This window comes from Rhinolophus sinicus, chromosome 14, assembly GCF_057876585.1.
Source record: "Rhinolophus sinicus isolate RSI-liver-muscle chromosome 14, RSI-T2T, whole genome shotgun sequence".
Classification (NCBI taxonomy): Eukaryota; Metazoa; Chordata; class Mammalia; order Chiroptera; family Rhinolophidae; genus Rhinolophus; species Rhinolophus sinicus.
This window is the reverse complement of record NC_142514.1, coordinates 3929464-3952609: the sequence shown is the minus strand read 5'-3', so window position 1 is coordinate 3952609 and position 23146 is coordinate 3929464. Positions and strand designations below refer to the sequence as shown.

Genomic DNA, 23146 nt, shown 5'->3' with positions numbered 1-23146 from the left:
CTTGCCAAGGGGATGAGCTGGCTGGAGGAGAGGGTGAGAGGAGGTGAATGACACCCAGGTTTGGTGAGAGAGCAGAACAAAGAATATCCTTGTTGATGATGACAGCCACCACTGACCGAACACACTTATGTGCCTGGTGAGGGGCTAAGCCCTCACTGAACCCTCTTGAGAACCTCAGGAGAAAAGCATTATCATTCCTACATGACATGTAAGGAAACTGAGGCTCAGAGAGGGGAAAGAACTTGCCCACAACACACAGCATAACTGGCAAAGCTTGGCCTAGAGTGAGATCAAGAGCCTTGTTCTTCGTCTCCTCTCCAGCCGTTCTAGGAACGGCTAGCAGGACATGTTAGCTTTTTGACGGACATGCCATTAGTCATTCATTCACCAAATCAGCTTTAAGCATCTGCCATGGCAGGCCCAGTTCTAGACCCTGGTGATGTCCAGGAAACAAAGGTCTTGCCTTCCTGGAGCTGACAATCTTGCCCAGCTGGGAGGAGGAGGAGGGAAGTGAGGACTTGGCTTTGCCAAACTGGCCCCCAGGCTTCCCTGGGGCAGGGCCATTTATCAACAGGGCTGGACCCTTCCACTTCTGGGCCCACCCTTGAGGTTTTTTTTGAACCTCTCTGGGCACTGGGTGCTTCTGAGATGAATCAGCCACCCCACCCCTACCTCCTGCCCCTGGAGTTCAGACGAGGGGTGGGGGTGGTAACCAGGACAAGCTTCCTGGAGGAGGTCACTTGCATCCTGAGGAACGAGGTATTAAGAAGAAAGAAAGCTGAGTGAGCAGGGAGGGCCTGGAGGATGGGGAGAGGGGGACAGAGCTAGATGGGGAGCACCCAGTCAAGTGAGGACTCTCGGCTGTCTGCCTCAGAGACCCCAAGATGAAAAAGTGTAGAGAAGCCCACACCTGTGAGCTCCAGGGGCAAAGCCCAACCCTTTCCAGCTGCATGAGCCTGGGCAAGTCACTACACCTCTCTGAGCCTCAGTTTCCTCATCTGGATGAGATTAAAAGAGGGCTTGTATGCGAATGCTTGGCACAGACTGGCACGCTGTAGGTGTTCAAGAGAATGCTAGCTGTGACTACATGTTCATCCACCATGGAGGGGAGAGAGCCCCAGGCTTTGGGCGTACCCTCCTCCCCCTCTGTGAGATCGGAGACCGCCCAGGGTTCCATCCCAGACCCCAGCCAACCCCGCCCAACAGACACATATTTATGGTACATCTGTCCTGTTTCCAGGGCAGATGGAGCTCTTGGAGTCTGTGGGGAAGTGTACGTTCCGTCCCTCATGAGGGTCCGAGATGATGTGGAGGGGGTCCCTGCCCTCCTGCTAGGGAACCACCAGCCAGACTGTGTCTGGGCCCCATTGAGCTGGGCGCTCTGGTCAGTCTGTTCCAGGCCCCCTAGGTCACAAGGGGACATGGACCCTAAGGGCCACCACTGTGCTACCACATTTGAGGGGACAGAAGTCTTGAGGGTATTTATCCTGGAGATGGGCCTCTCAGGGCATCATACACAAAGGTAATGGTTCTAGCAGCCATTTACTGAGCACCTACTGTCTGCCAGGTCCTGCTTTAGGGCTTCACCACAGGGGCCTCAGCTAGTCCTCACACCCCTGCTTTGCAGTAGAGACCACCCCATCTCCATTTGAGAGACAGGACACTGAGAAGCAGGGAGGTGAAATGACTTGCCAAGGCAGGTCAAACCAGGTCTGTCTGTCCTGAAGGCCTCCCCTATCTAAGGAGCTGTCAAGAGGAAAGGAACTTTCTCTGCATGGCTCCCAAGGGCCCTGGCAGGGAGGTGAGTTTTGGTTCAGTATGGGCAAGAATTTGCACCAGCTGAAGCTGCTCCCTGATCTATAGCTGGGGAGCACCCCTTGCCTGGGAGTATTCAAGCAGAGAGAGTGGAGGTTGGCTTTGCTGACTTCAGAGTTCCCTTTCAGTTTAACAATGGCTGTGAGGTGGCAGGGATGCGTGTGTGTGTGTGTGTGTGTGTCTAGGGGAGGAGTACTCAGATGAAGACCAGTGGACACGGGCAGAGGAAGGGGTGGATCTGAGATCCCTGTGGAGGAAGAATGGGCAGGATGTAGTGAATAATGGGAGAGGGAGTCACCTATTCTCCTGGGCTGTGCTCTGAGGATAAGAGGTTCCCTCCAGAAAGGGCCAGATTCTGGGGATCTCAGGCGGTAACTGGGCTTTTTAGATGCTGGTCCGCTGTAGACAGGTGGCAGTCCAGTCTGCAGCTGGAGCAAGGGGCAGGACCAGAGAAGCTGTGCAAGTGGAACTCGGACTTTGACTAAGTAGTTGTGGGGGGGGGCATCGGGGGCGTGTGTGTGTGTGTGTGTGTGTGTGTGTGTGTGTGTGTGTGAAGGCCTGGGGTGCCTGGCCCAAGAGGCAGAGAGAGTACGCAGCACATGTGATGTGACCTGGCCAGAATGAGCTGCCCTGGTGTGAACCAGACCCAAGGAGGGCAGTACCTGCTAGGAGGGGTTCCGGTGGCCTGGAGGCCTGGGCCTGGTGTGGGACCTGAGGCAAGTGGTCTATAACTGGGAAAATGCAGGTGGGCCTGAACCGAGGTCCCCTAGGTCTCTGGCCCAAGATGTAGCAGAGGTCACCACACTCACCTCAAGGGAAAAGGGCCGTGTGCTTGGGGCGATGTTGCCTGCCTTCTCCCTGGGACCCCTGTGTCCCACATTCTCCCTGCACCCCACAGTTCCTAGCTCTAATCTCCAGCTGCTGGGAGAGGGAAGCTGGGAGCCACCAAAGAGTAGAATGGACCCCTTTTTCCCATGCCATGCATGAGCCAGGAAAAAAGAGGGGGCACAGAGACAGGCAGACCCGTTCCTCAGGCACCGTGGGGGTGCAGTTCAGAATCCAGCCATTTACAATGGAGCGGAAGCCAGCCTGGCTTGGGGCGATTCCTAGGGCGGGCTCGGACCCTCTGCCTGGACCCCCAGTGCCCCTCTCACGGGCCAAGGAAGCTTCCGCCGTGGGGCCTCGCCAAGGACTGGCGAGCTCCTGTCTTCAAACCCAGGTTAAAGACTAGGGACTTTGAACTTTCCGGAGATCTGTAAAGGGCCAGCCCCCTCGGGGACAGTAATACCCCCCCGACCCCCCACAGCCTGGACCCTAGATTATACCCCTCCTCCCCCCCAGCGCCGGCCGGGCTTCTTGCCACACGAAGGGCAGCTGGATCTGCCACCCGGCCCTTCCCGGAAACCCGGCGCTCCCCCAGCCCAGCCAGGCGCACGGATGGTACATCCCAGCCCGCCCAGGTGGTAGCGCCCGCGCGGGCCTACCGTAATTCCCCTACAGCCGGCGCCCCCAGCGGGCGCAGATCGACGGAGCCCGCCCGGCCCGGCGGCTTCGGGACCCCTCGCCCAGCGCGCCCCTCGGGGCTTTGGCAGTCTTGGCCCCAGCCCCAGCCACAAGGGAGGAAACCCCTGTCCCTAGGTGAGTCTCACTGGGAACCTGGGGTTCAGACAGGGCTGGAGTCTGGATGGGGGTGGGTCTGGGCGCTAAGACTCCCCCTAAAATTACTGGACGGACCTGGAGTAGAAAGTCCCACGCAATCCCAGGCCCGCGAGTGGGTATGGATGTGTGCCAGTGGCTCTACCTCCATTTACTTGAGTGTGGAATGGCCCAAGCGCCCGTCCCCGCCCCAGTGACTCTAGGGGAGAGTCGGCTCCGGGATACGGCTGTGAGGAGCCCTGCTGTGAGGTTTGTTGCCTGGAAAGAACTTGGCACGGGGTGGTTAGGAGGCTTCGGGGACCCTGCCCCATCTGAGCGTCCGAGAGTCGGTCCCAGGGAGAAAGTCCTCTCGAGGCCGGCAGGGGGCGCGATAGTCTGTGCCTCAGGCAGTGGAGGGGGGAGATGGGAGGGGAGAGGCGGAGCACGTTGGAACCCAGGAGAGGAGGCCCTGGGCCTTGATCAAAGGCGAGGAAATGGAGACGGGGGCCCTGGGTTCTCCATGTTCTCCAGTAACCTTCCCCAGGTTTGGGGAGTGGGGGCTCTAGACAAATTTTACTGTTCCTCCGCCCCTTGGCCAGGGTCCAGGCACACATTAGGACCCAGCAGCCACCCCTAGATAGAAAATTCTACAGAACTGGCCAGTGCCCCCTTTGCACAAGTGGCTAAGGGCAGAGGTAGGTGGGCCCTAGAAGCAGGTGTTTTGCAGGCCAGGCACACGTCCTCTCCCCCATTCCCTCCCTAGGAGGCTTCTATCTGGTGCTGGAGAAAGATGTGCCAGGAAAAGACGCTGTCTGCAATGCTGGGGTCCTGGCCTCCAGGGTCAGGCACATTTGTATAGGGACAGGGCAGGAGACATTCATGGACCACAGTGTCTCCCTGTCTCCCTAGCACTGGGTCCCAGCCGGACTGCTCCCTGGGGAGGAAGGGCCTTGCTGGTGTCTGGGGCCTGTGCAGTGGGACTGGCCTGTGGACAGCTTCTCTATATTCCTGCCATCTGCCCAGGACAGGGCTGTAGGACAGCCTCTGCCTCCAGGTGGGCCCCAGAACCCAAAGGACAAGGGGTGAGGCTCAGGCCCAGGGGAAGGGAGGAGCTGGGTGGGCCGGTGGGAAGGAGAGCAGCCTGGCAGAACTGGCCCGGCCCTGGCCGACCTGCCCACGCATGCAGCCTCCACCCCTGGATTTCCAAGGTGCCAGATGGGGCCTTGGGGCCCGTAGGCTCCCAGGGGAATTTAGCCCAGGTGGGAAGCCCTTGGGCAGGGGTGTCTCTCCGGCCAGGGAGCCCTAACTCCTGAGTCCAGGCCTGTTTGCTGCGGGCGGAGCATGGAGCTGGTCCCAGACCTTGCCCCAGACCTGCTGTCTCTCCTACACAGGGGGCTCCTTCTCTCACCACAAACTAGGAGGGGGCTCCAACCGTTGTGGGGGTGGGGATGCCCCCAGGCCTCTGCTTTTCAGGGGCTGGAGAGGTGGTGGTGGTGGGAATGCGAGGGGGACTCCTGCCTTGGAGACTCCATTATTCATCAGCCCCAGCCTCTGGTTTCTGGATATCAGTTTCAACAAGCTGGTCCTGACTCATGAGCTGGGGCTGGGCTGGGGAGGGGCGCCTTCTCCAGGGAGTCAGGGACCGGGACCTCTTGGGCCTGCTATAGCACGTGGACTATTTCAGCTCTGTCCCGTAGAGAGGAGGTGAGGACCAGGAAGCTGCTGAGGGCTCCTCCCTCTCCTGCTGCAGAGGCGGGCCCTCCTTCCCTCCCTAACCCTGCAGGCGCCTTGACTCTGCTCTCTTGGCCCTGGGGCAGCAGGGCCCCGGCTTAGAGGACCCAAGCAGCAGCATGACTTAGAGATGGCCAGGGCCTGGTCACTCAGGTGACCCCCAGTGATCTGCCCTGGCCCAGCCCCGGTGGTCTCCATTTGATGCGACCTGGTTACCCCAGGCCAGTGGGATCCCTCTAAGCTGCTTTGGAATCTGCCCTGTTCCCAAGGGGGTGGACCTCAAGGCCCTGCTGCTCCAATCGCCACTTAGCCAGCCTTCATGTAACACATGCCACCCTGTGCCTAAGACATGGGCACTGGTCTGTTTCCCCACTTACCAGCTGGTGACTTTGGGGCAAGTCACTTAACCTTTCCGGGCCTCGGTTTCTTTGTCTGTTAAATGGGAATAGTAACAGTATCACCTCCTTCAGATCTTGGAGAAGAGTAAACAGGATTTGCCAGCACAGACTGGCACTTGGGAAGGCTCAGCTGTCAGCCTGTGGGATGACAGCAGGGGCAAGGGGCCTGAGTCAGACCACCAAAATTTGAGGTAGAAACTGACCTGCTCAGGTGAGCAGGTCCAAGGTCATGGATGCCAGGAGGAAGGAGAGAACTTGTGGTCAGTCAGTGGGGAAAGTTTTGTTGACCATTGGCAGCAGGAAGGAACATCCTGGCTGAGACCTCCCCTGCCCCAGTGGCCTTCTCTGGCATGAAGACCCTCCCTCTGCCTTTTTAAATCTAGTTATCATCTATTAATTGTCTACCCTGAGCACCTACTGTGTGCCAGGACTGTTCTAAGTGTTGAGGACGCAATGTGGGCCAACAGCCAAGGCCCCTGGCCTCTGGAGAGGTTATTCTAGCAGGAAGAGTGACAATGAGAAGTGAACAAAGAGGTAAAATAACTTCAGGTGGAAATACATGCTTAGGAGGAAAGAATTCAATTTAAGAGATTTGAGAGTGGAAGGTAAGGGACTATTTATTTTGAGAGGAGGATGAAGGCCTCCGTGGGGAGGTAGCATTTAGGTTGGGGCCCAGTGCCAGCCGTTGGAAGATCAGGGGCACACGGTGTTCCAGAGAGAACACAGACTTGCAGGCGCTGAGCTGGGTGAGTGGTAGGGAGCAAGGAAGCCAGCATGATGAACCACCCTGGGGGACCTGCGTGGAGGCGAGGTAGGAGCCAGACCATGCTGGGATTTTATTCTAAGCCACTGGAGAATTTTCAGGGTGGTGAGGGTGACATGATCGGGTTTTAGTTTTTAAAAGAGCTGCTGTGGTGTGGACAGTGAATCACTCAGGCTCTGGGGGTAGGGAACCTCTTGGGCCCTAAGAAACTGCTGCCCTCCTCAGAATCATCTTCAGAGACCCCGCTGCCACCGCCCTCTTTCCCAGTGGAAGCAGATTGCAGAGTAGCTGTTTAAGGGATGGGTGGGCTGATGACAGCATGTTCCCCTCACTCAATGGGTACTGAGGAGTGTCCCAGGGAGGCCATTCCAGAATCTCTGAGTCAGAAGCCTGGGTTCCAGCCCTGCCTGTGGACGTTTTACGTCACTTTATCCCCCACACAATGAACAGGGATAATAGTGCCCACCTTCACCTCCCAGGAATGAGTGAGTGTAAAAGAGGTTTGACACCCTACAGTGGTGACCCCAGCACCACACCCCATCCTGGTGGGCGTCCCCTCGGGCTTCGATGAGCGCTCCCTGGCGGTGGGGCACGCAGATGCACCCAGCTGGAGCAGCAGGGACCTTAGGGAAAGCGGGGATTTCCTGACTGGTGTCACCCCACTCCTGGGGGTTCCCAAAGGACTACCCTCTCTGCCCTTTCGCCCAGCGCACCTGCCTTCCCCCTGCTGCCTCCCCCGTGGTCACCTGGCTCCTCGGCCTCCAGTACTGGCCTGGGCAGTGTGTGTGTGTGTGTGTGTGTGGGAGAGGGTCCCGGGCTCAGGCTCCGAGGGGGGGTCTCGGGGCTGTGGGGTGGTGCTCAATGACAATCAGGAGGACCTCTGAGCACCGGATGTATGGCTGAGCGGGAAAAGTTGAAGGTCACAACAGAGAGGGGTGTCCTCGGGCTGGAGAGAGAGCGAGATCCAAGGACCCGAGGTGGATGAGTCCCTGTCCTGGTCCCCCCTCTTCTGCCACCAGGGAGCTCCCCCAGTAGGAGTAGGTCCGGGGGTACACTCTGAGCGGGAAACCTTGGCGCCAGGGTGGGGCCTGGGGATCAACTCGGAGGCTCGGGACTGGCAGAGGCGGGGCCGGGACCAGCGGGCGGGCGGGGCGGGTGTTCTCGGCTCCCCCGCCCCCCCAGGGTCCCGGCTCTGGGCCTGGCGGGCGCGGCAGCACAATGGCAGGAAGCGGGGCTCCGCGCTTTGTCCGGCTGGCGGCGCAGACCGCCGCTTCCTCCGGCCGCCATGGGGACGGGCCCCGGCGTCTCCGGGCGCCGCGCGGCCTCCAGGCCTGGCCTCGGGATGCCCTCCCGGTACTCCGCGCCCTGCTGGGCCAGGGGTTGCACCCGCGACGCGAAAGGCCAGGTACGGGGCGGGGGCAACCAGGTGGGGATGGGGCACGCGGGGGCCGAGCTCCCTGCTCAGCGCCCGGCACACCACGGGGCCTGGGGCCCTGAGATGTTTACCCCACCCCGCCATCAAGGGGGCCAGGTGGTGGAGGTGGTCCACCCACCTACTAGGTCTTTTGTGTCTGAGGCTGCCTTAGGACCTTGGGACACACCTGTGGGTCCCAGGCCCTGCCCTTGGCTACCCCTCCCCCTTTCCTTCCTCTGCCCAGGCCCTGCTACACGCCTCCTACTCCTGCCTCCAGCCCTAGTTCTTGGGTGTGGGGAGGAAGCCACTTCTAGTGCCCCATCCCCTGGGAAGTGGCCTTGACCCTGCTCCCCAAAGGGCCCCTTCTGTATTTGTCAAGTTCTACTCCACTGGCTGCCTTTGGAGTGGCAGTGTGACCTGGCTGTACCATCTAGTGGGCTCTCCTTTCTTTGGGTCGAGTCCTGGGAACTTTGGTCTCTGGACTCTGCTGCCCCTCCCCCGCTATCCTTGGAGGGTTGGCATGGTGGACAGCAAAAAGGGGGGCAGCGGGCACCTGGGTCTGAAAGAAGTTGAAATGGGCTACCCCGCTTTAGTGCTGGGGAGACTCCCGCCTCTGGAGGGGGCTGTCGGAGACCCTGTGGTTTGGCAATAGAGGTTGGAGAAGGGGTGGAGAAGCACACAGTGCAAGGGGACTCTGCCCACTTAGCCACAGCCTCCCAGTGGAGCTGCCATCTCTATATTGTATTGGTGTAAAAACAAGATTGTGGCCCAGAATCAGGTACTTGGGCTGGAAGGTTCCCAGAGACCCTCCACAGGACCCCTATAATCTAGCATGTCCTGCCATGTCACCCTCCACCCACTACGAGGCCAGGGCCTTGGTAACTGGTAGGTCTGCAGCCCTACCACCCAGTGCCAAGCCTGGCACCAGCAAATGAAACTGTCAGAGAAATCTTGAGAGGCCTGGGAGGGGTCAGAGGGGGTACCTGTGCCAAGTTCACTGCCAGGCTGGACTCAGAGGGCAAGAGGGCTACAGAGCTGGCAGACTGTGGGGCTCCTGGGAAGAAGGGCTGAAGTAGGGCAGGTGCCTTCCCCAGATTCATTGTCAAGAGAAGATGCTTGCAGCTGGGGGGGCGGGGGGTTGTCCAAGAATCTGCAGAGCCAGCCCCTCTGTCAGCAGTGCCCTGGGGCACTCAAGGTGGAGGCGGGCAGAGTCTAGGCTGAGGAGAGCAATTTTTACACTTTCTTTAAGTAGACAGAAACAGCTGCTCTGGTTGAAGGGAGGCCCCCACCCCTGCCTCAGGCCTGAGAACACCGTTGAAGACAACTTGAAAAGGGTGTGGAAAGAGGGGGGCGCCTGGCACTCAGGCTGCCATCGGGAATCTGGGTCATAATGTCCACAGCTGCCTGCCTGGGGCCTAGCCCCCCTAGAGCAAGTGGCCTCTTCAGTCTGACCCCGCCTGATGGAGGAGTGGAGAGACACAAGAGCCAAAACATCAAACTATGACTGATTTCCTCTTGTCTCCATAACCCCCACCTAACCCGAGGCCCTCCTCCCCCATTCCACTACCCCTTCTCAGCCCCCCAAGAGATGATGTGAATGTGGTGAAAATCTGGGATCTGGAGCTACACATGCTGGGTTTGATCCCAGCTGCACTGTCTGTGTGACCTTAGACAAGTTACTTAACCTCTCTGAGCTTCACTTTTTTCTTCTGTAAAATAGGGACCTTCCTGGGGTGAGGAGCCCTTAGGGCAACCCCAGGCACACGGGTGACCACATTATAAGTGGGGATCAGACCCTTTCGGCTTCCTCCTCCCTTCAGTCATGTTCTCTGCTGTGCAGGCCTTCCTCACCCTGCCTGTCATCTTGAAAATCTCTGATTGAGTTCTCCCCAGCCAAAAACTTCAGCAACCCTTCATTGCCCTAACTAAGAATCAAGTATTTATTGAGTGAATAGGACTGGAGATAGGGCAGTGAGTCGCTGTCCTTTCAGGCCTGCCAAAGTGTGGGGGGGGGGGACAGGTGAAATTCACAGATGTTAGATGGTGGAAAGTGCCAAAGAAAGAAAGGGGGCACAGGGGAGGGGAGCATGGAGGAGCTGAAACCTTGGAAGGAGAGAAGGTGACTTTGGAGTAAAGGCCTGCAAGAAGGGAGGGAGCTGGTCATTTCAGTATCTGGGGAAAAGCACTTCAGGCCAACAGACTAGCAGAGCCAAGGCTCAGCGGTATGCCAGAGAACAGCCCGCAGGCCAGTGCCGGGAGCAAAGGGAGCCAGGAGCAAAGGGAGCCAGGATGGAATGCAGGACAGGAGGCCCATGAGGTCACCATACTCAGAGTGACAGGGAAAGCCACTGTAGGGTTGTGAGTACCGTGTTGCCCCGCAAATAAGACCTGGCCGGATCATCAGCTCTAATGCATCTTTTGGAGTAAAAATTAATATAAGACCTGGTATTATTTTACTATAAGACCGGTCTTACAATATAATAAATATAATATAATATAATATAATATAATATAATATAATATAATATAATATGTAAATAGAATATATAATATAATGAATATAATATATAAAATAAGACTGGGTCTTACATTAAGTTTTGCTCCAAAGGACGCATCGGAGCTGATGGTCCGGCCAGGCCCGATTTGCAGGACACACGGTTCGAACCGTATGTGTGCTTCCTGTCTGAAGAGAGTCCACTCTGGTGTCAAAGACAACAGACTGGAGGCAAGGGTGGAAGCGGGAGACAGGAAATCCCCGCTGGGGCCAAGGGGCAGTGCTGGGCTGGAGAGTGTGGCCAGGTTGAGCTACAGATATTAAAGGTGGAGCCAACAGAATTTTCAGACTGACTGGGTGGGGGTGTAACAGAAAGATCAAAGCTGACCCCAAGGCTTTTGGCCTAATGTAATTGTTTCCCTGAGGCTGCTGCCGAAACAAATTAACACCAACTGGGTGGCTTTAGAGGGGGCTGAAGTTTATTGTCTCCCAGTTCTGGAGGCCAGAAGTCTGAGCTCCAAGTGTCTGCAGGGCTGTGCTCCCTCTGAAGGCTCTGTGGGAGGAGCCTTCCTGCCTCTCCCAGCTTTTGGTGGCCCGTTGGCGTTGGCGTTCCTTGGCTTGTAGATGCGTCACTCCAGTCATGGCTGCCTCTGTCGTCATATGGTTTTCTCCCTGTGTCTCCATGTCCCTGTCTCTTGTCTTATTCGGACACTAGTCATATGACAGCGCCACACTCTACACTCGATGATCACAGACTCCAGTGTGGCCTCATCTTAACTAATGACATCTGCTCTGACCCGATTTCCAAATAAGGTCACATTCTCAGGTGCTGGGACGTAGGACTTCACCTGTCTTTGAGGGACACAATTCAATCCATAACACCACATGACTAGAAGGCATTGGATTAATTGCAGTGGACGGAGCCACATAGAGAAGTCAGGAGCTTGTGTGCAGACGTTTTAAGTTTGAGATGCTTGTTAGAATTGGGAGAATGGAGGACAGTCCAGCACCCTGCGTGAGGTCCTGGAGATTGGGAGTCCTCAGCATGGGGAAGGTGTTTCATGTCATGAGACTGGCTGAGTCCCCAGAGGGTGGAGGTAGAGAAAAGTGAGAAGGGCTCCACAGCTGGGGTGGGAGGTGACGGAGAACCTGCGGAACATGGGTCATGGGGACCGAGGAAGAAACGGTTTCAAAGAGACCACCAGAGTCAAATACTGGGTCCTGTGAGAGGGGATGAATGGACTTAAAAACATGGGGGTCATTGGGGACCTAGAAGAGTGAGTTTGGTGTGATGGAGAGGGGGCAAAAACTTAATGGGAGAGGGTGTAAGAGAGACTGGGAGAATCAGAAACTCTCCAGGTCAAGCATCGTAGTAATAATTGATTTAGGCCAAAGTCTTGAACGAATGCTAAAGCCCCCGAGTGTGACATTGCTGGGAACAGGATATCTCAGCATCACCCCACAGATGACTTATTCATTGCAAAGAGGAAAAGGGACTTTACAAAGGACAGCAAGGTCCCCCCAATGATCTGGCGTGGTGGGCGTACTGAGGACAGTCAGTTGTCACGTGTCCCTGCCCAAATGCTCAGCCTAAAACTGCCCGAGGTCCTTCCTCCAGATAAATCCACTTGGAGGGGATTTCTGCCAGACCACTGGCTTGGACACTTCAGAAATCTCCATGTCATGAAAGACCATAGAAGGAAAAAAAGAAAAAGTATTGGGTAATTTATTCTTAAAGGAATAAATAGATACAACCAAATGCATGTGTGCAAACTGGTTGGATCCTGTATGGATGGGGAAAGAAATCTATAAAGGACATTATTTAGACAATCGGGAAAATGCAGACGTGACCCTAGGTGGACTGTATATCAGTTTCCAGGGTGTGACATCTGTACTGGGTTTTGTAGGCGGACACTCATGGCTCCTAGACAATACCATAATTTTTGCACCGGGGAGATGGGTAATGAAAAAAGGGCCGAGAAAGCCAGGGTAGCCAAATGTGAACGATTGGGGAGCTGTAAGAGTGTGTGACTATCATTGCACTAGTCATAACTTTCTGTAGGTTTGAAATATTTTTAAAGAAAAGGTCAGGAAAGATAAGAATGACAGGAGAGAACTGGGAAGTGGTGAGTGTGGGGACCTGTTTTCTGGAGTTCGGCTGTAAAAGGAAGGAGAGGTAGCTGGTGATGGGGCGATGACGTGTTGGTGTGACAGTGGGAGTGATCCAGTGGAGAGGCACAAAGGCGGAGCGGTGTCCCCCACCTTGCTGGAGGGGTGTGGGTCTGGGAAGGCTGGCCTCGGGTCGGAGCAGGGCCAAGCCCCTCCACCTGGGCAGGTGGGTGATGTGGTGGGAGCTCAGGGACCGTCATCTTCTGATGTCTCTCATTTCCCTAGAAAATTGCTGTAGGAAGCAGAATCGGCAGGGCAGTGTTAGGGGTGAGCTGCGGGAGGCTGGGGTACGGAGAAGATGGGAAAGTCACCCGTGGTGATAGGGGAGAGCGTAGGACTGGGCGAAATGGTAGATCTGGGACCATGTCACCAAGCAACTGCATGGGCACCTTCCCATCCTTCGCCACACAGGTATGCCACCACGCCGAGTGCCAGCAGCTGCACCGCCGCGGACCCCTCAACCTCTGCGAGGCCTGTGACAGCAAGTTCCACAGCGCCATGCATTATGATGGGCACGTCCGCTTTGACCTGCCCCCCCAAGGTGAGCACGGGGGGGGGGGGGGGGGTGTCCGGCCTGGTCCCTAGAGTTCCCAGGGTAGCTCCAGACTCCTTGTCTGGGGGCACAGTGTCTTCGTAACTGCTGGAACCGTGACAGGGCCATCAGAAGGACAAGAGTCGACTGTAAATGATGAAACCCAAGTACGTTTCAGTCCCTTTTGTTCCACAAGTTTTTTAACCAGAGAAAAGGCTGGGGACTGTGCCCCGACTCCAGAGCGGGCCTGTCCACCAGGTGCAGGGTCTGCGCCTCCCACAGCGGCCCTGCCCCGGGACCAGGGCCAGCATGGAGACAGCCCCTTTATTTGTGTCCTCAGGGCAGGGGACTTCTGGGCAGGAGTAGAGGCAGCGGGGGTGGGAGTGGGGCAGGAGTGGACAGGTCAGAGGAACTTGTAGCAGGAAACAAGAAACCCCTCCTGCTGAATAGAGACCTGGCCCAGGCCCACCGCCAACTGGCTGTGCTAGGGCGGCTTACAGACAACCGGGCCTGGCGAGAAATGCCAACCCTTTGTCTCCTTTCTTAGCTGGTCAGAAGCACAAAAGGACTCTCCCTCTCTGCCAGGGCCCCCTGGAACTTTGGGTATGGTCATAGGTGGGGGAGGGGAGGCTTGAGAGAAAGAGCCATGGACTTTGGTCCCTTCGTGCAACAGTTCCAGAGGCTGGCTTCCTTATTCCTCGTGGAAGGGGAAACTGAGGCCGCAGGTGCATTTACATCAGGAGCGGGGCATTACTAGCAGTGTCAGCTCCGAGCTCTTGTGTCTTTTTGAGTCTGGGGGTAAATAGATGATAAGCAATGACTGAGCCCCTCTCCTCACAGAACCAAGGGCCCTAGCTAACCAAAGGGGAGGGGGGACCCCAGGATGGGTAGCAGGCACTCGTCCCTCTAGAGCTGACCATGTTGGAAGGCCAGGGAGGGAGCAGGCACAACCCCACTCCCACTTTACTCCAAAGGTTCCGTCCTGGCCCGGAACGTGTCCACTCGGTCATGCCCCCCACGCACCAGCCCTGCAGTGGACTTGGAGGAGGAGGAGGAAAGCTCTATGGATGGCAAAGGGTAGGTGAGGGGTAGGTGGGCAGAGCAGACACCTGAGGGGTCCCAAGGCTGGGTCTCAGATCAGAGATCCAGGGACCAGAGGCTTCAGAAGGACTGACTGGAGACCTCTCCCTGTGTCTGTGGCTGCCTTGTTCTTGGAAAAGGCCACCTAGCCTGAGCCAGCCTCCCTGGCCTCTGGGATCGGAAGCCACCTGACTAGGTACCATTGGGTGTGACTCCTGTATTGGCCACCAGAGGGCGCACAGCCCCTCGTGGGCCCTGGCCTGCCTGAGGGCAGGCATCTGAGTTATCTTCTCAACTGGGGTGAGTGTGGGGCGGGCAGCCAGCCAGGACTCACTCACATCCCACTGTGGTGAGGACCCACCACACCTCCAACCTCTACCCTCCCTGGCTACCCTGCAGAGACCGGAAAAGCACAGGCCTGAAACTCTCCAAGAAGAAAGCCAGGAGAAGACACACAGATGTAAGGAGCCCCCAGGCTGGCAGAGGGGATCGGACAGCCTCTGCCCCTCCCGGGCCCTTTCCTTTCCATCCCCAAGGCTGGGCCTGTCTGCTCTGAACTCGAGGACCAGACATGGGGCCTGGTGTGTCCCTCCGTGTCCACCCTGCCCTGCAGCCCAGCCTGGCTAGTTTTAGGGTTCTCCAGGAGCTCCTCCCTCAGGCAGGAGGGACTCTGGGGGTCTCCCGGGGACAGAGGTGGGCTGGGGAGTTCCTGCATTCACATCCTGCTGGGGTTCCCATCCTGGACCCTGGGGTGTGGAGGGTGGGGGACAAGGGGTGCAGAAGCTGAGACCCATGTCCTCTCAGGACCCAAGCAAGGAGTGCTTCACCCTAAAATTTGACCTGAATGTGGATATTGAGACCGAGATCGTACCAGCCATGAAGAAGAAGTCACTGGGGTAGGGCTTGGTGGGCCCGAGTGCAGAAGTGGGTTGGGGGCGGGTTCGGCCTTCTGCATATATGACTGTGTGTGTGGTGGCCTATGAGCGTGTCCCCCACCTGTGGGCAGACCCACACACGTGGTGCTCACACCAGTGGAAGGAAACATGTCAGAGCCTGTGCACCTAGTTATGTGTTCCAACCCTGGACACATGGCCCTGTCCCTGGGTGTGGCAGAGCCTAGGACAGTGTCAGCCCTACTGTGCAGATGTAAATGCGAAGGGCATGGGCATGGTGGCTTGTGTGTAGACATGTGCAGGAGTGTGTACATCTCTGTGGACAGGTGTGTGTGTGAGCACATACCTGTGTGTGATTCCGTGGGTGTCTCCCTTTTCCACTGGGAAGGCGGGATGGAGCTGGGGTTGTAGATAGGATGGGGTTTCGTGTGACTGCTCCCCAACAGACACATCTCCTGTCCTGGGGCAGGGAGGTTCTGTTGCCCATATTTGAAAGGAAGGGCATCGCACTGGGCAAAGTGGATATCTACCTGGACCAGTCCAACACGCCCCTGTCCCTCACCTTCGAAGCCTACAGGTTTGGTGGCCACTACCTGCGGGTCAAAGGTGAGCAGCTGGCTGGGCAGGCCGGGCCTTCTGGAGTAGGTGCTTCTTTCCAGGCTCAGGTTCCTACTGGCCATAGCCCTGAGCAGGCTCATTACCATACAGGTGTCTTTGGTGTCTGGGAGGTGGTGGCAGTGCTGGCAGGGTGGGGCTTCGGGAGAGAGCAGCTAGGCCTTGGTTTGGGTCGTTGGGGGAGAAGAGGACTGGGGCGCCCTTTTACACTGGTCCTGGTGTTGAGGACCTCTCCTTGCCCCCTAACACCACCCCAGCCAAGCCGGGGGATGAGGGGAAGGTGGAGCAGGGAGTGAAGGACTCCAAGTCCCTGAGTCTGCCAATCCTGCGGCCAGCTGGGACCGGGCCCCCTGCCCTGGAGCGTGTGGACCCCCAGAGTCGCCGTGAGAGCCTGGACATCCTGGTGAGAAGGAGGGGCTGTGTCAGGGCTGGGGATCCGAAGGGATCTCAGAGGGGCGGTCAGCTGGGCCCTCATTGTTCCCTCTTGGCGCTTTGATCTCCCCTTCTGGAAAACGGAGCTGGCTCTGAGAAAAGGGGGCCCTCTCTGGATTTAACTGTACCCCAAGGTGATGGGTCTTGTCTCCGAGAATCTGCTAGTGCCCAGGGAGTGAGTGAGTGTGTATGTGTGTGTGTGTGTGTGTGTGTGTCTAAGCAGATGTTGTGTGGGGAGTGAGACTGTGTGTCACTGGCTGTGAGCATGAGTGTGTGTTGGGGATCCACTGGGAGCTGTGCTTCTAAGTGATTCTGAGTGTGTGTGTGTGTGTGTGTGTGTGACTGTGTTTCTCCCCACCTGCTTTGTGCTTGGGGCTGGGCGGTGGCCTGGGTGTATCTGTGTCTGAATCTCCTAGCCCCCAGAGCACGTGTGGTTCTCAGGAGAGGTGGCCTCCCAGGGCAGGCTGCAGAGACCCTCTCGTCCCGTGGGGTGGGGCTGTGGGGGCGAGGGTGAGCCTGGCCTTGACTACCCCTTCCTGGCCAGGCCCCCGGCCGCCGCCGGAAGAACATGTCCGAGTTCCTGGGGGAGGCAAGCATCCCCGGGCAGGAGGCCCCCACACCTTCCAGTTGCTCTCTGCCCAGCAGCAGCAGTGGCGGCAGCGACAGCTGGAAGAACCGGGCGGCCAGTCGCTTCAGCGGCTTCTTCAGCTCAGGCCCCAGCACCAGTGCCTTTGGCCGGGTATGTGGTCCCATGAGCCCTGGGGCAGGGCAGCTGGCTGGCCCTGACCCCTGACCCTGCCCCTGGTCTCCTTCCAGGAGGTGGACAAGATGGAGCAGCTGGAGGGCAAGCTGCATGCCTACGGCCTCTTCGGGCTGCCCAGGCTGCCCCGGAGGCTACGCTTCGACCAAGACTCATGGGAAGAGGACGGGGAGGAGGAGGAAGAGGAGGGGGACGCCTGCCTGCGGCTGGAGGACAGCTGGCGGGAGCTCATTGATGGGCATGAGGTGGGTGCCACCCGCAGCCCTCCCCTTCCTCCTCCTTGGGGAGAAAAGGACATTATCTTCTCACTTGATTGGCCCCTTCTGAGGACCCCGTGGCAGGAAGTTCCACAGGACAGCCCTGCCAGGCTACTGTCATCATTAATCCACATTGGGGAAACTGAGGCAAGGTGAAAATGCAGTGCCCAGAACTTGGGGGACCTCATCTCCACTGGGAAAGAAGGTTACATGCAAGGTTGCTCACCCTTCCCCTTCCTGGCCATCCCTGCGCACTCTGGGCTCCTAGCCGACCCCCGCCCTTCCCGCAGAAGCTGACCCGGAGGCAGTGCCACCAGCAGGAAGCGGTGTGGGAGCTGCTGCACACAGAGGCCTCCTACATTAAGAAACTGCGGGTGATCACTAACGTGAGTGTGGGGCCACACTGGCCTGGAGCCACCCCATCTGCCCCCCATGGCGTCCTTGGGGTGCCTCAGCACAGTTGGGGCTTTTGCAGAAGGAACAGGTGCTAGGCAACAGAGAGGGGAAGCAAAGTGAGAGGAGGGCCACAGCCGGAGGAGGGGACTCCCAGGGCCCAAGCACCTGGGAGGGGGTTTCTGGCAGGTTTGGCAGGTTGAGCTGAATCAACACAGGCCTTATCCTTTCTCTATATCAAGGACTATTCCTGAGCACCTGCTGTGTGCCAGGTGCCCAGCAGCCCACAGCCTAGAGTGGAGATAGAGTGGGTAGGCACTGGAGGGGGTGGGGGACTTTGACCTGGGGGGAGAACCTGTCCTGGGCTTGGGAGTTCAAAAATGGCACCCTCTGAGCTGAAACAGGCTGAGCCAGGGCAGAGGTGCATTAGTGTTTCAGACTTGGCTGTAGGCTTCCCTCCAGGTGGGGCCTGGGCAGGGCCATCCCCAGGTGGGCCATAGGGGCTGGACCTTTTCTCAAAGGATGAACCTTTCTGTCCCAGTGTGCCTCAGGGCCTCCGGGGAGGGTTAGGGGGTAGAGGAGAGCCTAAGAATCTGGGTGTGCCGTCGGGACTGTGGACCCCCCCCCCCCCGCCCCCCAGCTACAGCGCTCCCCCTATCACCACAGCTGTTCCTGTGCTGCCTCCTGAACCTGCAAGAATCGGGGCTGCTCTGTGAGGTGCGGCGGGGGTCGGTACTGGAGAGGCCTGGACCTGGCCGAGGGGTGGGGGGGATAAAGGAGGGGCTTAAGCTAGGGAGGAGGCGGTTGGGGCGGGGCTGGAAGAAGGCGCCTGGCTTCAGGGGGCGGGGATAGAGGCGGGGTTGAAGAGCGCGAGGACGGATAGGGGCGGGGTTGAGCTCACCTCCCGCCCCGCAGGTGGAAGCCGAGCGCCTGTTCAGCAACATCCCGGAGATCGCCCGGCTGCACCGCGGGCTGTGGAGCAGTGTGATGGCGCCGGTGCTAGAGAAGGCGCGGCGCACGCGGGCGCTGCTGCAGCCTGCGGACTTCCTCAAAGGCTTCAAGATGGTACGGGCTGGGCCGCACACTGGCAGGGACAGGGAGGCAGGGCTCGGGAGCTGATCCCATCTGCTCGTCACTCCAGCTGCCCCGCAGGACACCTAGTGGTCAGAGGCAAGGAATTCCGAGTCGGTCGCCCGCGTTTGAACACCTGGCCATCTACCCTTGCTACCTAGCCAAGGGTGGTCACTTTCGCTGAGGCTGTTTCCTCATGTGGAAAACAGGGATAATAAGCTTGCCACCACTGGGATGGTGGCAAAAGTGCAGTCAGGAAGAACTTGTGGAGGGCCCGGCCCCCAGGGAGCACCAGGTAACCGGTGTGTGCTTGTCTCGCCCTGCACCAGTTTGGCTCCCTCTTCAGACCCTACATCAGATACTGCATGGAGGAGGAGGGCTGCATGGAGTACATGCGCGGCCTGCTGCGCGACAATGACCTCTTCCGGGCCTATGTCACGGTGAGGGCTGGCCTGGCCGGCTGGTGGGCAGGGGTGGAGGTCGGTGGGCCCACCTGGGCTGCAGGTGTGCAGGACCTAGCAGTGGGCGGGGCCCTGGGCGGGACCTGCCCTCAGCCCCGCCTCTGTCTCCCGCCTCAGTGGGCCGAGAAGCACCAGCAGTGCCAGCGGCTGAAGCTGAGCGACATGCTGGCAAAGCCCCACCAGCGCCTCACCAAATACCCACTCCTGCTCAAGTCGGTGTTGAGAAAGACCGAGGAGCCACACGCCAAGGAGGCCATCATCACCATGGTAACCGGGACAGTTTGGTGGGGGTCTCTCTGAGGCTCTCTGCCCCTCTCTGACCCTGGGCCTGAACCTCCATCGTCTGCCCCCAGATCGATTCCGTGGAGCGCTTCATCCACCACGTGAACACGTGCATGCGGCAGCGACAGGAGCGGCAGCGGCTGGCAGCAGTGGTGAGCCGCATCGACGCCTACGAGGTGGTGGAGGGCAGCAATGACGAGGTGGACAAGGTAGGCATTCTGGCCCTGTTGGGAGGGGAGCGAGGACCAAACTGGTAGACACGGTCTAGGTTGGAATCTCACCTGGGGACTCGTAGCTGAGATGGGGAGTCATACCCTGACCTCTCCCACCCCTGCTCCCCAACCCCCAGCTCCTAAAGGAATTTCTGCATCTGGATCTGACAGCGCCCATCCCTGGCGCCTCCCCTGAGGAGACACGACAGCTCCTGCTGGAGGGAAGCCTGAGGATGAAGGAGGGGAAGGACAGCAAGGTGACTCCAGGGCCACCTCCCACCCGGGGCCCCTGCCCCACCCCCTCTTGCCCTGCAGGTTTGGACCACCCCTTCCTGGGCACCTCCTGGACCCTAGCCAGTGGTTCTTAGCTGCCCAGTCAGTTGGGTGGCGATTCAAGAACCAGTGACCTCGTGTGCTCTACAATAGAAACTGAAGAAGAAATAATAAAGAATAGTGACCTTGTGGCCATATGAGGGATGATTGTCTGCGTGCGGTTTGCTCTTTACAAACACAGCAGCCTGGTCACAGCCCATGGGGTGTTGGTCTTGCCCACTTGGTGCCACATGAGCTCCTGGTGGAAGGGAGGGGACACCTAGACCCTTGCTGCTGTGCCATTAATCCTTCAGGTGCCGTGTAACCCAGAGCCTACAAACCATGATTTTAAAATTACCACCCTTTCCCTCTTTAGTTTCAACTTTTAATTGAAATAAATTGTAAGCATGTTGCTCGAGGAAGGAAAACCATCTTGTTCTTCATTTTAATTTTACTCTCAGGCTCATGGGGGGTGGGCAGAGGAGGTGTTTGACAAAGTCTGAGTATCCCCAGGAGAGCGTGTTATGGCAGACAGGCTGAGGGTCCCTGCCTGAGGCCCCAGTACCCTGGCCCTGAGCCCTGGCCTTTCCCACTCCCCCTGCCACTCAGATGGATGTGTACTGCTTCCTCTTCACGGACCTGCTCTTGGTGACCAAAGCAGTGAAGAAGGCTGAGAGGACGAAGGTCATCAGGCCACCACTGCTGGTGGACAAGATCGTGTGCCGGGAACTGCGGGACCCTGGTGAGGAGCCTGGGCCCCTGCTCCTGGGCCAGGGCTGTGATGGGCGGGGGCCGTGGTCTTAGCCAACACTGATTCGAACCGTTCTGAACCAGGCTCCTTCCTCCTCATCTACCTGAACGAATTCCACAGTGCTGTGGGGGCCTACACATTCCAGGCCAGTGGCCAGGCTTTGTGCCGTGGCTGGGTGGATGCCATTTACAATGCCCAGGTGAGAGCAGAGTGGTGCGCAGGCAGGCGGTCAGGGAGACCTGGCGACGGCTGCAGCCCACTCTGCCCCTGTGCACCCCCAACCCACCTGCAGAACCAGCTGCAGCAGCTTCGTGCCCAGGAGCATCCCGGCAGCCAGCAACACCTGCAGAGCCTGGAGGAGGAGGAAGATGAGCAGGAGGAGGACGAGGAGGAAGACGAGGAAGACGAGGAAGCTGGGGAGAGTAGCACTTCAGCTGCCAGCTCCCCCACCATCCTGCGGAAAAGCAGCAACAGCCTGGACTCCCAGCACTGGTATGCTTGCCCGGGACCACACAGCAGGCAGGGCAGGCACTCCAGCCCCGGACTCCTGACCCCAAGGCCACCGTACTGGGCAGGTGCCAGCCCAACACCTTCCTCTGAATGGCTTCATGTTGTGAACCCAGTAGGGGGTGGGGGTGGGTTCTGTGTCCCACCAGAGTCCAGATGGGGATGACAAATGATTTTAAACTTGAATGCCAACTCTGATTCATTAGTAGCTGCCTGGAGCTGCGCTGAGCTGAGGACTTGTACACTGTATGCAGCAGGAAAGAGCTCTGTGATGGTGACAGACGCCATTACTGATGTCTGTGTTGTGGGCACAGGGATTGGCAGAGCTGGTCCGTGGGCCACATCTTGCCATCTCTGAGCCTGAAGCTCTGGCAGGGAAGAGGCTGTAGACCTCTGCATTGCCCAGCACGAGGCTGTACCAGGCCCGGCTGGGTTTCTTTTGTGGGGGTAACTCTCTCCTCCCGGCCCCACAGTGCCTCAGATGGGTCCACGGAGACGCTGGCCATGGTCGTGGTGGAGCCTGGGGAGACACTGTCCTCTCCCGAGTTCGAGGGCGGCTCCCAGTCCGACGAGACTTCGCTCAGTGCCACCGCCTCATCTGTCACTCCCACCAGCGAGCTGCTACCCCTGGGCCCGGTGGACAGCCGCTCCTGCTCTATGGACTCCGCCTACGGCACCCTCTCCCCCACCTCCTTGCAAGACTTTGTGACCCCAGCTCCTATGATGGAGCCAGCACCCCGGCCCCCAGAGTTACCACCAGCCCCTTCACCCCCACCCTCGCCCCGCCTCCGCCGCCGCACCCCCGTCCAGCTGCTGCCCCATCTGCCTCACTTGCTCAAGTCCAAATCTGAGGCCAGCCTCCTCCAGCTGCTGTCAGGGGTTACCGCCCATGGAGTGCCCTTAGCCTCCAGCCGCAGCCTGTCGGAACTCTGCTTGACTGCTACAGTCCCTGGCACTAGGACTCGGTGCTCCCCTCAGGAAGCGGGGCCCAGCTGGAATTGCCAGGGGGCACCAAGCCCTGGCAGTGGCCCCGAGCTATCAGAGACGGAGTTCAGAACCAATTGCCTGGCTGGGGAGCCTGAAGGACCTGCCAAGAGGAGTAGAGAGCTGCCTTCCGGGGCCTTGCCCAGGGTCCAGCCCGAGCTCCCCCCAGGGATCTCTGCCCAGCACAGGAAGCTGACGCTGGCTCAGCTCTACCGAATCAGGACCACCCTGCTGCTCAACTCCACGCTCACTGCCTCGTGAGTGGCCTGGCCTGGGATAGAGGGCAGGTGGCCCAGCATGCTGGCATTGGGGTCACTGAGCCCCGGGAGTGGGTAGGGGCACTGTCACGGTTGGGAACAGATGGCATGTAGAGGTGTGCATGGGAGAGGGAGGCTGCCGCAGCGCCTGGGTGAGTATCTGCAGTGAGCAGTGGTGAAGGGGCCTAAGAATTCCAGCGGGGAGGAGTGGGTGGCCACAGCCCCTCTGAGTGGCAGCAGCCAAGGAAGGACTGTCTCTCCCCTCCCCTGCAGGGAGGTCTGAGCAGAGCGAGGCCCCCAAGGGTGCCACTGACCACGGAACAGCGGACAGCATGCCTCCTGAGGCGTGCCGGCCTCTGTTCCAGCTACTGCCTTGTGTATACACAAGCCGGAATGCCAGGCAGGACCCCCTGCCACTGCCCCGGGCCAATTGCACTTTGCCAGACTGGATGGAAGTGGAAAAGGGCTTGTCGGAGCCTGAGACCCAGGCTGCAGTACCCCTTCCCACCCCTACCCCCCACCCCCCGTGGCTACCATCTCTAACCTCCCCCCTACATACACACCTGCCCAGGCAGGATCCCTTCCCTGCTACTCCCTGAGGTCACCAGCTCCAATCCTCTGGGCTGGTCTCCAGGGGGGGCGCACATCTACTCTCATCTGACCCCAAATGGGACATTCCCCTGCCCTCACCCCCCTCTTCCCTCCCAGTTCCACTGGCCACCCCAGGCTTGGGTTGGGCTCTGTGTAAAGTTGCATATTTATTGAGCTTTTGATTATTTTATAAAGACTTGTATATACTCCACTGGAAAGAGTCCTTTGCTTTTGGAACCCACCCCTTTCGGGCCTCAGGTGCAACTGAGCTGCTGTCCTGCCCCAGCTACAGTGGGGCACCACCGGAAGAGACCATGGGAAGCAGGAGTGAATTAAG

The 23146-nt window shown here is 58.6% G+C and overlaps 1 protein-coding gene across 9 annotated transcripts in view; it reads left to right on the top strand.

The window, feature by feature from the left end:
- PLEKHG5 (pleckstrin homology and RhoGEF domain containing G5) overlaps positions 1–23020 on the top strand; it is a 45150-nt gene extending 22130 nt beyond the window's left edge. For 4 of the 9 annotated variants that reach the window (XM_074334160.2, XM_074334158.2, XM_074334164.2 and 1 more), the window contains exons 3-22: positions 12831–12960; positions 13926–14028; positions 14431–14491; positions 14836–14927; positions 15394–15530; positions 15797–15942; positions 16516–16710; positions 16788–16976; positions 17279–17374; positions 18048–18098; positions 18297–18446; positions 18782–18892; positions 19031–19180; positions 19267–19404; positions 19545–19664; positions 20329–20461; positions 20554–20669; positions 20763–20962; positions 21451–22218; positions 22492–23020. In XM_074334160.2, the coding sequence (XP_074190261.2) occupies positions 12831–12960; positions 13926–14028; positions 14431–14491; positions 14836–14927; positions 15394–15530; positions 15797–15942; positions 16516–16710; positions 16788–16976; positions 17279–17374; positions 18048–18098; positions 18297–18446; positions 18782–18892; positions 19031–19180; positions 19267–19404; positions 19545–19664; positions 20329–20461; positions 20554–20669; positions 20763–20962; positions 21451–22218; positions 22492–22501 (3096 nt within the window). In that variant the 3' untranslated portion in view covers positions 22502–23020. Of the gene's footprint in view, positions 1–3310; positions 3454–7523; positions 7748–12830; positions 12961–13925; positions 14029–14430; positions 14492–14835; positions 14928–15393; positions 15531–15796; positions 15943–16515; positions 16711–16787; positions 16977–17278; positions 17375–18047; positions 18099–18296; positions 18447–18781; positions 18893–19030; positions 19181–19266; positions 19405–19544; positions 19665–20328; positions 20462–20553; positions 20670–20762; positions 20963–21450; positions 22219–22491 lie in introns of those variants that run through there. The other 5 variants (XM_088790076.1, XM_074334166.2, XM_088790077.1 and 2 more) reach the window with 4 other exon arrangements.
- Positions 23021–23146: the final 126 nt, after the last annotated feature.